This window comes from Bombus terrestris, chromosome 10 (genome assembly GCF_910591885.1).
Source record: "Bombus terrestris chromosome 10, iyBomTerr1.2, whole genome shotgun sequence".
Taxonomy (NCBI): domain Eukaryota; kingdom Metazoa; phylum Arthropoda; class Insecta; order Hymenoptera; family Apidae; genus Bombus; species Bombus terrestris.
The window spans coordinates 14,759,075-14,777,633 of NC_063278.1; the positions used below are offsets into that span (position 1 = coordinate 14,759,075).

The 18,559-nt window shown below is 33.7% G+C and overlaps 1 protein-coding gene across 2 annotated transcripts; it reads right to left on the minus strand.

Annotated features, from left to right (window-relative positions):
• Positions 1-234: 234 nt before the first annotated feature.
• Positions 235-16,505, minus strand: LOC100651110 (ras GTPase-activating protein-binding protein 2). 2 transcript variants are annotated; one of them, XM_048409154.1, is made up of 11 exons: positions 16,253-16,505; positions 15,107-15,221; positions 14,815-14,995; positions 14,304-14,678; positions 13,780-14,229; positions 13,471-13,657; positions 13,103-13,362; positions 12,862-13,024; positions 5,989-12,649; positions 5,282-5,852; positions 235-322 (listed from the first exon to the last, which is right to left on the minus strand). In XM_048409154.1, the coding sequence occupies exons 2-9, from the start codon at positions 15,202-15,204 to the stop codon at positions 12,501-12,503; spliced, it is 1,863 nt and encodes a 620-aa protein (XP_048265111.1). In that variant the 5' UTR covers positions 15,205-15,221; positions 16,253-16,505; the 3' UTR covers positions 235-322; positions 5,282-5,852; positions 5,989-12,500. The 2 variants fall into 2 exon arrangements, with proteins under 2 accessions (XP_048265111.1, XP_003403259.1); XM_003403211.4 differs by having other exon boundaries at positions 15,107-15,294.
• Between the last annotated feature and the right edge of the window lie 2,054 nt (positions 16,506-18,559).

Consider the following 18,559-nt stretch of genomic DNA (forward strand, 5'->3'; position numbering starts at 1 on the left):
AGAATCGATAATCGTAATAGGCCATGTTATTAATTCGTGTTATTATAATTTTCTAATTTTATGAGTATCGGTCCGTGTAAAATAAACTCTGTCCTGGTTTACCTTACATCATGCAACATATTGTGTATAAATTTGTTACAAGTTCGTCGTTTGAATATTTACATTTAAAGGAATAATCGTAATACTGTAATAATTCGTATCTATATACTTAATTTTTATATATCTTCTGATCAACTTACTTGTTGGGCTGAGACGTCCGCCAAAAGGGACACTAACAGCAACGCAAATAAAAGGAACTGCAGTTTCGTCCGCATTGCGATCTCTGCGACAAACAATCGATCGTTAAACATGTGCGTGTGAGTTTAAAATACATATATTTAAAATAATGTGAATTTTCTTCTCTCTTTTTTTATCCCTCAACGCGTTGGCAGCTACGATGGTATTCGAAAGACATAAGCAAATAGCGGGTTTCTGTTATTCACACCGCCGTTTCATAAAGTTCTTGCGCGATGAAGGTTTATTATTCTAACGCGATCGAAGCAGATTTTTCGACAGAAGATCGTTCGCGCAGGGTTCTACGGTGGTCTAATTTGAAAAATGTCTAACAATATATGTATAACGTGCTCGATACAACCGATCCCGCTTGGGTCAAGCAACGTGTCCAACGATAAATCTCTGAGACCTTAATAGGAGCAACGAAGCGATAACCCAGATACTCGGAAATCACAATTCTTTACAAATGTTCGTAACTACCCGAATGCGTATTGCGAGCACGCAATTCTCTTGCCCGATTTCTTACGCTCGTAAATACGTCGTACGACAAATGCGGATGATAAAACCTATTTATGCGGTTGTCTTTATTAGTTTGAATTGATGACGAGAAACGAAGGTCGCGTTGAACTCATCAACCAAGTATGACAACGCCTACTTCTATTTGAAAGATCTTCGTTTAATTCGAAATGTTTTGTGATTTCAAAGTAGCTTCGTAATTCTTCCAACTAATATCCTTTTGTTCGTCAGAGTATTATTTTTTAAAAATTAATTTACGATTTTAAAACAACACCTTGCTTCTTCGAATTCATGTCGTTTTATTTGTAGAAGTACTATTTTATAAAAAGTATTGATTTAAATTTATCATGAAGAATATTGAAAACACTATTTAATTTACAAGTTGCGTTGCACCCTTATTAAAAATAGAGAATTAAAAACAGAGCAATTGTAAATTACATTTCGCTCAGATTACTTTATTATTATGGATTTATTATCTCATATTAATTGATTAATTGTGCAAAAATAAATAATTACTATTGGAAAAACACGTGGAGAAATTAAATGTCTAATATAGAATCGTAAAGTTTGTTTAAGAAGAGATAGCTCTGCTTTTATTTTTGTATACGTGTTTCGCTTTAGCACGTGTAAACCAATTTGCGACTTAAATGATATTATTGCATTTTTCTAAAAACGTACTAAATCATCTTTAACAGATTGTAATAAAAGATAATGATAAAGTGTATTTAAAATTTGATTGCAGAGTCCTTGTACGATGATTTACAGCTACAAATTAAAACACGTTTCCCTAGCTTCCCTAGCGGGTTAACTGGCTAAATATAGCTTGGTTTATGCGTAAGGTTCAGTCGGTTTGATTACATTTGCAGCATGAAATTTCCGTTAAACAGAATCGTTAAATATGTAGGGCTATCGTTACACGTGTTACATCAGCTGTTTCTTCGAATTCTCTGTTTCACTCTTCAACCTAGATTTTGAACATAATACAGTACAACTAGTATCTTAATAAAGGAACTATGAGTATTCTTCGAATCTACGTTAAATGTAGCTTTCTTCTTTTCCTTAAAAAAAAAAAAAAAAAAAAAAAAAAAAAATTATTCAACATTACATATGTACATTGTAAAGCGATACATTTCTTTTTATTCTTTTTCTTAGTCTCTGTCGTGTATTAAAATGTCAGTTACTATTAGGAAACTATAAGCGAATATACTTTAAATCTACGGCAAATGTACCCTCCTTTTTCTTTAAGAAAAGCATAAAAGAAAGTCAACGTTACATATGTCATTCTTAAATTCTACAGATGTTGTTTTTCTTTTTCTTAGTCTCTGTTCTATGTTACAATGTCATATCATTTTCGAAACTGAAGAAATCTGAACTTTTATATCATTCTCTCTGTGCCGCCTTTGTTTCTCTTGATTTGATTTAAAATACTTAATCGCTATTTCGTAATAATTTGTATAATATAACTATTTGAAAGTAGTTGAAACTATATTTACTTGGAAGGTAAAAAATACAACTTTTCGAATATTTCAAGGTATTTTGAAAAATAGAAAAGTGCTAAATGGAATATTTAGATTAAGAAGAACCAGTATAGTGACTTTGTTTTTATAATCAAAACCGATGGTACTCGGAACGTTCTACGCAGGAGACTTCAATTCCTCGAAGAAACGTATCGCTACTTTCTTCTACGAAATCGCGTTAACTCTACAGCATAACCATACCCATACCGTATCATGTAAACGCTCTAGGACGTCCTAATCTAAGTTTCTTAAAATTAAAAATAGTTTCAAGAAGCTATTTCGTTAAGAAAAGTAACATTGTTCCAAGTGCCAATTCCGAGCGGATATTCGACGCGATTTTTTTAAATTTCAATCGTATTTTACTCTTATTAACTTCCTCAATTTTAAAGGAGAAAAAAAATGAAATAATCGTTACTCGATGATTTTTTGTTGCAATTTTTGTTAAAACGGCGAACATTTCTCTTTTTTTCTTTTTCAAAAACCGCAGCGTGGTTAAAATATTGCAAAAATATTGTTGGACCTCTGGTAGAGTGGGAGTTTGTCGCAAGTATGTCGCGACAGAAACGCGAACCAGCACAGCTTATGAAACGTGGAGGCGACTGTAGGAATCGCGGATGACCCGGTTTTTATCGCTTCTCTGATCGGCGCCCACGAACCCGCGTACGTAATCGTCGTCACTGGAAGCCCGAAGAACCGTATTACCGCATTGTCTTCTTAACAAAATTCCCAGCTACGGCGTACAAACCCTACCAAACAACGGTGACTTACATGTCGAAGACGCGATACTGTTTCGTGTCCTATTACCAACGCGGTATCTTAACAGTGATAAAAGAGGAACCTTTCCAAAGAAGACGGTAGAACGAAGTGACAACGAAGCTCGTCCTTAACCACTGTGAGTCGTTCGAGTAAGAACTCTGTGTTTTCGCTGACCTTCGTGGAATAGATTTAGATATCATGTTCCATGATACTGCAGAAATTCGAGATCGGGTCTTTTTGTACTTCGCACATATTTGTGGCTCTGTGTGCGAAATAATACTTCTAAATGGGATGCATGTAAATTACGGCTTACACGATCGATTAATAAATTATGAGCGCGCGAAGATTAGGGTTAGGTTGGGGTTAGGTCGTTGAAAAACAAATTGCAGAGGAAAGATTGTAAGGATGTTCGATAGAATTACAAGCGTGACAACGTCGAATATCCTAGCAGTATCTTGTTTTTTTTTTCGGAAGAAGGATGTTGAATTTCCGTTCCAAAAAGCACAATTTCCGTGGTGTTCGCGACAAGATAAACCAGTTGCGACAAACGCCCACTATTAATACGTTTACCGAGTATATTTTCAGATAAAGTATACATGTAATTGCCGCTCGTGTTATAGAAACAATGAAGAGTATCTATCTATTAAATTATAAAAAGATTTGACTTAACTTCCTGGTCAGTGAGCTTAATTAGATAATTAGCGACACTTCCGCGTAAGGAAGTTGATACATACGCAAAATAACATTGTTTTAATAAAATAAGAAAGCGTAATTCTTAAAATGTTTTATTCGTTGTTTAAATCGGGTCACAGGATTTTTTTAACTTTCCCGCCAGTTTAGTATCTCCTTGGTAATGTCTCGTTTCGAATATGTGTATTTTAATGTAATGTAATATAAAATGTAGAGTGCAAAGTAAAACGCGAATTTACGTTTCTATAATTTTGAAGCAAGAATTTAATGGGAAGAATTAAATTTCACGAGTAGAGCGGTTAATGTCTGATCGGATATATCGTATATCGAGATACCAAACCTACGATCTCAGCATACAACGTATGATAGAGAGTGTATATTTTTCATATTTTGTATTATTTCGAAATTCGGATATATCTGTTGCAATAATTCATATAACGTAGCAGAACTAATCGTTAATTTTTTAATTAACTTAACGAAATTTTATTTCATATATTTATATGTATTATGTATAAAATATACGTATTCATGTATTTTCATATATTTATATGTATATTTATATGTATTCATAAATATATACACATATTTTGTATTTGTATATGTATTTTATATCTTGAAATATTATATTATATCTTAATATTTTATTAAATGAATGAAAATTTATCATTCCAAGATGTTTGAAAGAGAACTGTTATCAACAGTATAAGAAACCACAGATCAGCTATGTATAGCACACCAAAATGCAAATGTATCTATTCCTTTGCGATAGTTGTATCAACTTAGATTAGCTCTTTTTTTTCTTAATAGTATAACGAAATCAATTGATGTCAGAAAACATTATAACGTGATGTGATCAAATTACCAAGATCTCTTATATACTTTTAATTCATCGTCAATTCGTATTATATACTCTTTTGTCTACAACAATTTCCAAAGATAATTTCCATTTAAATAATATTAAGTACACGTTCAGTTAATATTGATTTTACGATTATTTCTATTAATGTCTGTTCGACATTATACGCGATTACCTCAAAATCAAATAGAATTGTTTTCACCGTTAATTACGAACACCAAAATCAAATAGAATTACCTAACCACGCCTCGAGTATTTTTCACATTAATAATCCGCGAGAATTAGAAAAACGAAATCACGAAGACTCCGCACTCGACAATAACCGAACTCACATTACCTTAAGCCTCTTTCCTCTATAAATCCAAAAGAGCGCTAAATATTTATTTTTACAAATACATCTTCAACTTTCGTAGTTTAACGACCATAGTTTATAGATAAAGCTACCGATAGGCAAAGTTGCAGTGGAATTCCTGCGGCTTGAATATCACTTGCAATAATTCGCAAAAATGGAGAAGGTAAAATTTCACATCTGTTATTGAGTAGCAATCGAGCGCAAGTTATTTTAAAAAGGGGCGTGTAATCGCGATGGATTCGCGTACATGTGCCTGCAAACTGTAAAGCGGTCGCAGCAAGCGCACACCTGTCCGCGCTATAGTACGGACATGTTATTTACCTCGAATCGTTCCTTTCCCTTGTTGCCGGCGTTACCTTTCTGTCCTTTCTCCGGCCGTTTTCGGGAACGTTCAAAAGAGCCCTCCAAATCGATCGCTGGACCGGTACTGACTGCGGGCAGTGCGCGGAGGAACGACCAGCAGAGACTATCCGAGCTCGCGGACTCACGCCAAACAACCAGAGATGACCTCATCGTTTTTCTTTCTTCCGACACCCCCGTTTGATCTTTCTGCCATATGCACTGCTTCTCGTTCCTCTTCTCGCTGTGGAACCGAGTCCCTCCTACCCGGACAATTACGCAACGTAATGTCCCGTACATACGTAACCGGCAGGCCTCGAAGTTTCTTTTTCGAATAATCTTCAACCGGATAACGTTCGATTCATGTTCTGCTCGGTTCCATCGAGCCTTTATGTAGCAGCATGCGGCGGCTCGTAAAAATATTCCGATCCTTGTAGAAACTCTTTACGTTCGATACGGATGCGTCACGCGTTTGCTTTATTTTTTATTTGCTTTATTAACATCGTGGCCAGACGAAGCTGTTACGATTATGCCGGTAGATTTCGAAATTAATCTGAAAATAGATGTACATGAAAGCTATTTAGGAAGACTTTTGTATGTGAAAGTATGTATTCTGCAGAAGTCGAGCAAATATTTAAATATTCAATTATCTAATTACGATGATAAACTTCGATATTCGGTGGGATTACCTTTAACAATTATTACATGTTTAAGGTGCCTGTTTACTCCATACACCAATTTTTTGTTAGCTACATAGTCACGAACTAAGGTATTGGCACACTCTCTAAGGTAGAAAAACTTTTTTTAAATTCGACCAAAGTAACTGAATTTTGTTTTCTTCTGAAAAGTTGGGACTAATTTACTGGGTGACGGGTAACAAAAATTTTAGGAAAGTTGCAGCTTTCTACGCATCTTTATTTAGGTTTGTAAGCATAATTTAAACAACATATTTTGAGGAGTTATGCCAGCTGTACGTATGCTAAAAATTTCGTCGAAATCGGTCGATGTAGAAACGAGTAATAGGCGTTAAAAGATGAACAAGAATATGGATTTATTAGTTACAGGCCGAAAATCGTAGGAAACAGCAAATTTCATCGTTTTTATCCGTCTGTAGCTTATAGCAACGTTGACCGGTTTCGATAAAGTCGTTAGTACATATATAACTAACATAGATCTACAAAGCTTACTTATCTCAGTTTTTAAACCTTCGTTACAGTCTCAGATAAGAAACTTGTAAGAAGTGATTTTTACTATTTTCCCCGCGATTCTGATCGTCTGCAATTTTTTCAAAAAATTTCTTTCGCATCATCTCGTTCATTACGAGATTATTCCTAACTCGTCAAAAAAGTCGTATGGTCTAACCTTAAAAAAATTATTCGGTTCTAAGGAATGTGCCAACACTTTTGTTCGTAATCGCATCATATTTGTGGTGAACATCTTGTAACTTTTTGTTCAACGACTCGCGAAAGTATTCCGACGCTTATTTATAAGAAAATTTTTAACTATATCGTTACAGTTGCGAACGTACTGCACGAAACTGTTCGAAACGTATCGTTAACAGGTGGCAACTATTACGATTATAATAATGAAATTTTTAAGCAATCTTAAAGTGTACATGAAAGTTACTTTTCTGAGCGACCATACTCGTCACTCGTATGACCGTGAAGAGTATTTCGCACTTATTTGTTCTGTTCACATGTTTGTTCTGTGACATACACATACGTGGAATTATCTAAATCGCATCGTGTCAGTTACGTTAAGCAGGGATTTAAGCGGTAGATGTGCTCTAATTACCCGCAAAAATTCGTCTCGATTCGAGTGACTATCGCAAAGATTATAAAATAATCATAGAGTCGCTCAACCGTGTCGAACGATTTAGAAATTGCGACGATTTAACAAAACGCCAACAGAATAAGCTTAATGGCACGAGCAAGTGTCCTCCGGCATTAACACATGCACTTTCACAATGACCAAAACTTTTCCGATAATATCGACTATGCTCGTTTTTATCTCTTACCGATTATGTCATAAAATAGCTCGTCAAATAACTTGTCCCAAAATAACGTGTTAGCCATAATTTTGAGATATTCACCTAACAATATGAATTTTGTAAAGAGAGTAGGAAAAAGACCTTGCAATAAACGTCATGTCGAATCGTGTGTACGTAACCACGCGTACTGAACTTGTCTAAAATCTACCATCACCAAAATGTTCATAATTCGGTGAATTTTTTATAATGCAAAATATTTAGCGTGTGACGTAAAACCGCTGTAATTTGAAATATCCATAGAAACGCCTCGCTCGATATTCTGTATCTCATAGAATTAGAGTTCATCCGCCTACGTGCAATTAAAAAGTAAAATCAATTTGTCGAGTATACCTCGTCGGATCGTCGCGATGTTTTTACAGCAGTTTCGATAAAATGAAACTGTTTGTCCGCTAATTTTTACGTGTGTATATTTTTATACTTCGAACTACGTTACGCCGCTGTTTGATGTTCGAGTAATCAGGTCATGAGGAACTGTATCAAATGATCGCAAATGAACGTCTACTGTATCTAATGTTCATATAGGAACGAGAGTAAATCAATTTAACCCTTTAATTGAAGTAGTGAAATTTACATATATATTACGACATATACTAAGACGCGTAGTGGGACTTTCGGAAAGATATTTATTTGTTTGCACGAAACGAAACATCTTGTAAGAATTCCGATTTCAATGAAGATATCATTTTTACTTGAAGTAATTATGACAGGAAGGATCAAATAATTCATCGTGCTTCGGAGATAAAATTAGACGAGAAAATATTTGGTCTTTGAAAAGAACATGAAATATTTTTCTTTTGATCGTAACGCGTTTGTTCCAGTTGTCCCAAAAATGTTCGTGTTTGCCTTGTTATTTACATTCAAGCAAGTCCCCCAATGTATCGCCGCAAACGAAAAGGCCGAAATAGTTTCCCTTTTAGATCCGATTGTTGCGTTTTTCATTGAGAAAAAGTCAATAAATAGTCGAATGTTACTGATGGAAATTGAGTATTAAGAGGATAAACAACGCTCAAACAAATATTCGGAATTTACTTAAATAAATTAATGTACCATCGTAAACGACTGCAAATAATAACATTTATTAAACGTTATTACCGCAGATAATCGATTCTTGAAGCGTGCAGCTCGAACATTTTGTTGATAAAGAAATGGTGAAATATTCCGATAAATAAAGCGATACTAACAGGAGTTGGTAGTAAGGTAGGTATATTATACTAAATGCAAAAAGTTACAATATATTTGATGTTTGTTTTTTTTTTTCATTTTCCTTTAACATTATTTCTTTCCTTTTGTCGTAGTAACGTTGACCATGGTTGTACACACAAACTGGCCTAATAGACCGAAATAAAAATGTATACTACAAAAATTCACAACTTATTCGCCATCCTCTAATTATTATAATGTTATAATTATTTGTGTTTCTTCATATTCCTTTCTTCGTTCATTATATTTATCTTTTTTTATTAATTATTATTATTATTATTATTATTATTATTATTATTAATTATTATTATTATTATTAATAATCACTTAAAAACGAAAACATTCACACTAAAAATTTGCAGAGCTTTCGTTCAGGTATAAAGAGGTGATCTCGCATGCACGTGGCCTCTGAACACTTTGTTTTCAATGCGTTTATACGTGAGATGCACACTGATGTATATATATATATATATATATACTGAACGGTACAAATGAACTTACCTAAAGACTGTATATACATATTGAAAATTGAAATAAGAGCAAAGATCAAAGTGCTACATTCTACTCGTCGAGGCTAAAGAAGAAGCTCGTTAAAATACCTAGCCATAAAAATTCGTTATTGTATTTTAACCTTACGATTTAAGAAGGAATAAATTAATCAACTTATTCGATGCATAGAGTTAGTAGCGTGATTGTTTGGACATATAAAATTTTATATATTATTATTTGTACAATTGAAAATATCATCATACGCAGATATAAAAGGCATATCGGTACTTCAAATGAAATAAGCAATTCGCTATTTTACAATGATCCTTTTTAATGATAAAGTTCTTTTACGGATGACTGGACAATTACGAGCATGCTTTGCAAATATTCTAATTTGTCGACGTAACGAACAATGCAGCCAACTGATTACGCGAAATTACCTCTTTATCCATGACCGAGACAAAGCAGCATCATCGTGATATAATACAAAAGCAACGTTTTACAAACATCGAATTTTATTACAGAAAAATCATTCCACCGTATGAAGCTATGCTTAACTAAGATTACATGTACATTACAGGAAAATTTGTAAAGATAGTAGAATGAATGAAGTCGATCGCCGATGATTCTGCTATATCTCGGACATAGCAATTGTAACGCATTCGATTACAAACTATTGCGGTTGTTTAATGTAGACTACGTAACAATTTAATGGATCAATAAGAAAGTAAATAATTACTTCTCACATGTTTTCAGCCTTAATATTGTAGCATTTTGTGGTTTAGTCGCCGTGCACTTTGTAATTTCTGGCAAATTTCAACATTCAGTTAATTTATCACCATCAACATATTGTTACCACCTCTGTATTTCTCAGCACTATTAAAAAAACAGTTTAATTTCTGTTCGTCTCCTGTATTTTCATCTGTGCACTTGGGTTAGGGCGAGGTGTATACGTACGAGATGGCACATAAATTACTATATGCGCTACCACTGTTTCAGGACGATGGTAGTATTGTATTACTTTTTACTTTGCACTTACGATTCTTCTATATTGTTTCAATGTTGGCTTGATAATTTTCTTCTGATTATCCGATGATTTTTAACACGATCACAATTTACAGAAACAAAAGAACAATATCTCCTGGTTTGAAAAAAGGAAAAAAAAAACACACGTGACGAATAGGCCAGAAAAAATATATTGCCCTGTCTCTAATAATCGCAGGACTCATTTTGCAAACTGTTTCTAGAAATTCGAAAATATTTCTGATGCTTTTTTTTTCTAATAAACACAATTCTCTCTCGTTCGCTCTAGCTCTCTCTCTCTCTCTCTCTCTCTCTCTCTCTCTCTCTCTCATCCTCTCGCTCTCTTTCTCTCCTCTGTTTTATCTGCCCTAGCACCTTTATACGGACACGTGTCGAAAATACAGATAGGAAAATACTATCTACACATTAGGGTACTTATGAAGATACAGGAATCAAAATATTCCTCAATTCCATCCGGTGATATAGAATAAGTGCACGTGCTGAATTTATCTTCTCCATATAAAGGATAAGTTAGATCGACCATCTAATTTCCCTAAATCGCTGTTATTACTTCATGCTGGTAAAACTATTCGTTCGTAAGATAACGTGTAGATTGAAAAACATTTAAAAGTGTACCTTAGCGCCAGAGAGCTGACAAAATCTTCAAAAATGAATATTCATATGCCTACTTTTCGATCTAATTATTGATATGGATTATCTAATTATCGAAGAAAAGAGCCAGGTTAAAGAAGTTTATAAAATCTTCGTACGAACATTTATCACTCTTGATCGAACTTTGAAAAATTTCTATTTATGTATGTATAATAATTACAAGAATAACGCTAATTACGTTAGTAAGCAGGGGAATATTCTTTCATCAATATACATTGTTAATCTTACGAGGTTTTGCACAAAGTCAAGCTAAAATTTTGTGTTGTTATAACGGTACTAGGTCTCTTTATTTTAGCAGCGCACTGCGAGTTCTGCGATCACCAGAGACTATCAAACTAACAGATGTTAGACAATTCTCAATTAGTTTGTTGTATCAACTATAAAATTATAATTTTGAAATAGCATTGCCCTCTTTGTGTATGACTTTGTATGAAAGAAGACGAGAAACAAAAGACCGATAAAAAGAGTAAAGAGAAAATAAGAAAGAGACGAAGACGAACATAAGAAGAAAAGACAAAAGGCTAATACGAAAAGATACGCGAGGAATAGAAAAAGGAAATTGAACAAAAAATTAGCAGGTTGGAACAAAATAGAGCATAAGCGACACGCGCATGAATTAGGAAACGGCGAGACCAGCTGCAGTCTAAAGGTACTGCGCCACTATCAACCGATACCGGTCGATTGATAGTTGGCCATGTTTTGTGAAAAAATCGACTGTGTCTTTTTATATGCGACCACAGAACAGCCGCAGTTCTCTACTCGTTAACCAACACCGACCAACTACACCTATAAACATTATTGCCGACTTTCTATATGTAGATGGAACGTTACATCGGCAGTCAAGTAAATTAACTCGAGAGCATATGAAGTGTACGGTGATATTCCATAGTTAAAATGATTCGTATCCTCTCGTTTTAATTTCGTTTAGTTTGGCTCGTGACTTATTTATACGACAGCGGAATTCGCACCGCTTATGTCTCCTTAATGCGATTGGCAAACGAAGAAAACTAAAAGAGCGACGTATAACTTTCATGATATTCATCCAAAGGAAAACAAAAGGTATGTTACCGAATACTAGTTTGACATGTATCTGTATGTGTGTATGATCTGTATGATGTATACTTCTAACACTGTTACTTGCTTTAATATATCGCACACGTGCTGCGAAGAACACGAAAGAACTTGGTTCGAGTTTTCTTCTGTCATTCTATCACAAAAATTGGCAACAATTTTGTTTCTTGGATGTTGGCTTCTAAGAAACGTGGGCTACGTATCAGGAGACAAAATACACCCATATTTCTGGAGAGGATATCACGCGTCGCTCTGTTATACGTACATATGCAAATGAATGCAGTTCTGTTTTCATCGTAAAGTCTTGTAAATTGCCTGACGTCGATGTATGAAGAACGAACTCGTAGTATTTATTTCATCAAATATTCAACGAACTAAGTTGAACGTTTAATGAATTATTTTACTAAATCATTATTCCTTATCCACGAATACGATAAACTTAGCTTAAATGCGATAATCCGATTATCCTACTCGAGTTCGTATTCCATACAGTTTGAGCTGCGTCATCTATAGTTGTTGCTTGACAAACGGTGCAAGCGATGTTTAAGCGTAAAAGAATAGCGCCTTTAATCACGTTGTGTGGCATACGAGATAGTCCTGGATTTTGTGTTCAAAAATGAGGATGGTAATTATATACCGATGACTTGTTCAAGAAGAAAGAAACTGGGGAGTGCCCCTTCAATGTTGCTTGAAGTATTAGCGGCGATTTTGATAACTTAGATTGTTGGGATTACCAGACTGTCGCATACCACCACCACCCCTTCCACCATCACCACCTCGTGAAAATCCTCCACGTCCACCTCTCGTACCATGTTGTCCACCTCTCATCATACCTCCAGGCCCACCTATAAAACAAAGAAATATGACATGGTGATCACACTTGTAACCATTTTTTAACTGCAATACATTTATCGCAGCGTTTAATATATTTTCCATGAATCTTAAAAGGTATTATGGAACTATTATTCTTTACTTTAACATTTAATTATCTAATTTACATATGCATTTTTACAACCTTTAAATGTAATTATAAAAAACATCACATGCGTGTGCATACCTGGGCCTCGTTGCTGTTGCTGTTGTTGCTGTTGTCCTCCCATCGCTCTCATATTGCCATCATTAGAATTCAATCGACCACCGCTACCTTCCATCGTTCTTGGCTTAACCTTCTTTTCTTCCACATTTAGCTTTTGTCCATTTTCAGCAGGATAATAAATCGGCTAAAATTAACGATAAAAAATTAATCCTTTTGTACATTATATCTTGTATATCTTATATCTATATATATAGAAACTAACCAAATTCTGTAACACTTTGCTAACGACTTGTTGATCTTCGAAAGTGATGAATCCATAATTAGGCACTTTTCCCGTGTTATTTCCCTGCGGCCCCTTGCATCTATCATTTGATTTACTGTGTATACGCAACTCTACTACTCTACCATAAGATTCAAACAATTGACGTAAATCATCTTCTGATGCATTGTGCGGTAAATTCCCAAGGAATAGTTGGTGGGCATCGCTATATTGACTTTGTCTTGTACCACGACGATCGCCATCTAAAGAATTCATTACTTATTTTACAATACTAGTAATGTGTGTGACTAATGTAAATAGCACGTAGAAAATAAATATCTTTTAACAATGCTAATATAAACTACATTTACCTCGTTGTACTGCTCCTCCTCTCGGAGCTCGCTGCTGCTGATGTTGTTGCTGTTGTGGCTGTTGGTTACTAACTCTATGAGTCTGTTGTTGAGGCGTAGAAACGCTAGGTGTTATAGACAGTGCAGGTCCACTACTAGTTGGATGTAGTGGCGATCTATCGTCTAAACGCAAGTTCGTCATTGGGGGCTGAGAACAGATGTTACAAAGTAGTTTATATCTATACTTTGTCGACATCTGATTTGTATAAATTACACAATAAGCAAAATCTTAATCGTTAAAAATAACTATTACAATTATAAGATACATACCGGTGACATAGACAATTTAGGAGCTTGAGGACTAGTAGCGCCAGTAGTACTGGGGAATGATTTCACAAGATTAGCGTATGTTTTCGGCCCGCTACTAGTCACACTTGTATTTGCCACTTGATGTTCTGGTTCGGATTCTTGTACAGAAGCGGTAAATGTTTCAGCATCAGGTTGTTCACGACTTTCATTTGATTGAGCTTGTGGCTCATTTTCTGTTTGTTGTTGTTGTTGTTGTTCGGCTGCAGGATCCAGTTCCGCTTCTTGTACAAATTGTGTTTGTGACGTAGGTTCTGTTATATATTGGTGCTGCTGTGCTGGTGGTGGAGGTGGTTGTTGTTGTGGCTGCTGTTGTTGTTGTTGTTGTTGTGGTGGTGGTGGTGGTTGTTGATTTATTAATGGTGCTTCTTCATGAACCGAACCATTTAATACCTGTTGCATTACAGGATGTACCTGAAATAACATATATAATGCATAATATAGTGCACAATATTATTTAAATAATTTTATTTTAGGATAAAACTAACATGAGTCTGTTGTGGCGGTGGTGCATAGTATATTTGTTGCTGTTGTTGAAGCACGGGTTGTTGTGCGGGAATAAGCGGAGGTTGAACTTGAGGTTCAGTAGATGTAGCTGGTGTTGAAAGCTGCTGTCCACGATTTTGATGTTCATCTTCCTCTGGTTCGGAACGCACTCCCTCCTCCCCTTCCCTTTCTCCAGGCTCACCTACACCTCCTTCTACACCACCCACATCTGTTTCTTCTTCATCAGGAAAGATCAAATCTTGGTAACGAAATATGTCATTATGTACATAATATGTTTTTGGTGCTTGTATGGCTAACACAAATGTTTGTGTAAAACGACGCATTGGTTGTCCAGCATTAGATAGTTCTCCTGATACCTATAATTCATATATAATTTACTTAATACAAATAAATTTAGTACGTATTACTCCCATAATTTTTATTTAGGTACTAATTAATACCTTAAATGGATATAAAAAGATTTTTATAATCTCTGTTAATAGTCTCACTTACTTGCACGACAACACCATTTTCAAGAGTAAGCTGTGAATCAACTTGGCTTATTTTGGCATGACAGTCTCGGAAATTTAGTTGTTGAATTTTTTGATGTATTTGCTTTTGACCAATTGCAGGAGTTGATTCTCGATTGGAATCTAATCCTCCATGCACGAAGGATGAATGTTGATTATAGAATCTGCAATAATATTAAATATAATAATACAAAAATATTTTAATTTTTTATTGTAGTTTTTTCAACATTTTTTTACATTTAAAGAGGTATTTCTTCTCTCTTTCTTTCAATTACCTATGAAGATGTGCAGGAGCTTGATTAAGTAAAGTATAATATTGTCGGACAAATTCACGACCGACATTCTGCGGAGAAGGGGATGCCTCCATGACCATTTTCTTATCCCTAACGTCTGAAATAATACTTTGCTTAAATAGCAACAGAAATTTTACGTGGTAATTATGAAAATTGGAAGCTTTAGATGCCTGTAACAAAAAGAACATACCTGTAATGTTTATAGATGTATCATACTGTTTGTGTATATAAATTATATCTATTTTTTTGTCACAATAGAAGTATAATAATATATAAATATATGTATAGTTCAAAGAAAAATAGGTTAAATTAATCATGTATGTATTGTAAAAGGTACACAATATACTTAAAACTACATTAATGTTTACATATTAAATAACTTATCACATTTACATATAAACATAAAATAAACATAGGAACTAAATATTGGAAACAAATACACAATATAATGAGATAAAAATTGTAAATATGCACATCAATCAAAGTGGCTATCTATGGATATCACATGAGAGCGATGTGCTTTGATTAAAAATGGTCATAAATAAAATATTTTTTCTGAAATAACTGATTCATCAATCGAACCTATGATATTTTTATAAAGATTGATACAATAATCCTAAAACATAAATATATGAGTGTTAAAACATGTAATTTCAGTAATTTGTACATTAAATTGTAATCAGGAGCGCGTACAGTCTAATCTTGATAAAACATGTGCTCGCGTAAGTACAAAAATAACAGGAATCTTTGTTGCAAAGCAGTTACTTAAAAACAAAAAACTGTAGATCATCTCTCAACTCGTGTGCTGCGCGAAGTGCGAGGTCGAGGGCAAGGGGGCCGCCCGGTTGCATGAGCAAGCATGGCGATTTTTCTTGATCTAAGAAATGGTAACGCTAAGCTCTCAATATAAAATTTTAGCAAAATGTTTCGATAAGTAACACAAAGCATGAGTATCGAAACGTTCAATGATTTGAACAATAATTTACGAGCAACAAATATCGTTAATTCATGAACACTTTTCACAGTTTCGTATCATGCTTGCCTTCCTGGTTCGTTCCGAGGTCTTCTCTGTGAGAAGTCGGATGAAAGAACATCGGCAAAGCCGATCTTATGGCGTTGTACACTCACCCAATGGAACCACTTATGCGTGACACAATTCACTGCTTTTCCCGGCAAAACGAGATGCTGCGACGAAAACAGAAAGTTTCTACGAGCAACAACAGTTCACAATAATGTTAATTATAAAAACAGTTCAATGTATGAGTCCTCCAAGCACCTTGATGTCAGCACATGCAGCGGAACCTGCACAGAAGCACCGGTCGTATAAAGATAAACGACTCTCTTACAGAAGCCAAGACCTTACTCGTGCTGTGCGGGTTTTACAGGAACTACATCATCAATCGAACAAATTCCAGAAGGGCATTTCCTTGCGTATACTACGTCGCTGATTGGCTATTTCAGTTCTGCTATGAAAACAGCCAATTACAATTTAGATTAAATAGAAAAATTCTGTAGACAAATAAACGTGCTATTGGTCCAATAATACGCTCTGTTCTACTGTAACTTAAACGTTATTGGATGATTTATTAAATGACTTACTTTGGAATTATAGTTCGTTACGAAGTATAAATTATTTTGAATAGACAAGACCAATACAATTAAATGACAGGTTTATTTGTTATATTGAAAATATGCTAAAATTGCAAATAAAATGATTATATTAGTAATAATATAGTTTATAAGTCTTATAATTTATTGTTTTAAATTTTTACTATTTCTTTTACCTACATTGTATGTATAATAAATAAACACAGTTATCTTCTATTGCCCTCTGATGATAGGGCATCAAACTATATATTTAGTATGTTAAATATAAATTAATTAATTTTTGTACATATGTTTTCTTTATAACAAATATGAAAATGTTTTTCCATTCACATATTACAAATAAATAAGGAATCAATATACACACATATGAGAGATGGGTATAAGAAAACGTTTCATAATAAAATTCAATAAAATATCACTTTTTTTTCTTGAAAATCTATTTATAACAGTTTTATTTAGTTATTATTAAAAACACATTATTTGACAATAAATAATTACATAGAATTATAGAGACAATACAAAACTATGTATATATACATGCAGATAAATCATATTGTAAATATTCTATTACAGACTAGATCATCTAAAGAGTTAATATCTTTCTTGATGCAAGCTTAATTTTCTGTTGGTCCAGGAGACATTATTTTAACAAATCTTAAATGACATATTATTTATTGTTAGATATACTTCAAATTTACACGTTTTAGGATTCATCAGCAACTGTTTCCATTTCTCTATTTTCTGACATTTGTAGAGTATGACTATGTAATCTGGACAAATTCTTCTCTTTCAGAAAGTAACATTTTGCATGCAGTACTCAGTTTTCTTCAAGCACAAACATATCACAAAAAAGATATCTTATTTATTCAAAGCTTCTTGTTTTTAAAAATTAATTCAAATACGCTAAACATTGCTAAAGACGTGGTAAATGCTAATCACTTGGTAGCTTCAGTTAGGATTGTAAAATATCCTGAAATATACAATGATGAAAATAATGTATTGAAAATTACATACAGTTATATATAAATATAAATTAAAATTATGTCAAAATAGGGTAGTAAAGAAGGGTGATACAATAGTAAAGAACATATATATAAATTCGTTTATATATAATTTTTACAAATTTGCACTACATATATTTTTGTTTCAATACATTTTTTTGCATTAATATCATACATACGTCTTTATTTATGTTCCTAACAACACAATAACGAAATTCATCTGTTATCGACCAATCACCGATCGTTTACTACAACATGCGCAGTATCTCGTTAACCCCTTCTGGACACAAGCTTAAGCCCAATACATTTGTACTCTGTCCTTTTAATTATTAGATTCATGACATGTAAATTTATGTAATTTTTTTTATTACAGTAAATATGTTTAATGCTATTGTAATGCTACGATAGAACGGCTGAAAATACTATTGTAATTATTTATAGATATCGCCAAATGTAGTTTCATTTTATTGTACGTTCACTGCAGATAAAACATTTAAAAATTGTAACCTATGGAAGATCGTCAAAGAATAATTATTAACCGATTATACTTTTTATAATGTGATGAATATATATATTGCAGCTTTTATCCATATCATATAACTCTGGTATTCTATAACTATAATCTGGTATTCTATAAATATAATTAATAATTGACAATGATAAATAAATGCAATCTCAGTACTACAATACAAATAATTGGGAATCGCTAATCAATCAAGTACATTGTTAGAACTAAATTATTTGATAATTGTTTTTACAGCAAAATAATATTATTTAATCAGAAACGATGATATAAGAGACGTTCTCTTAAATGTGGTACAAGTGT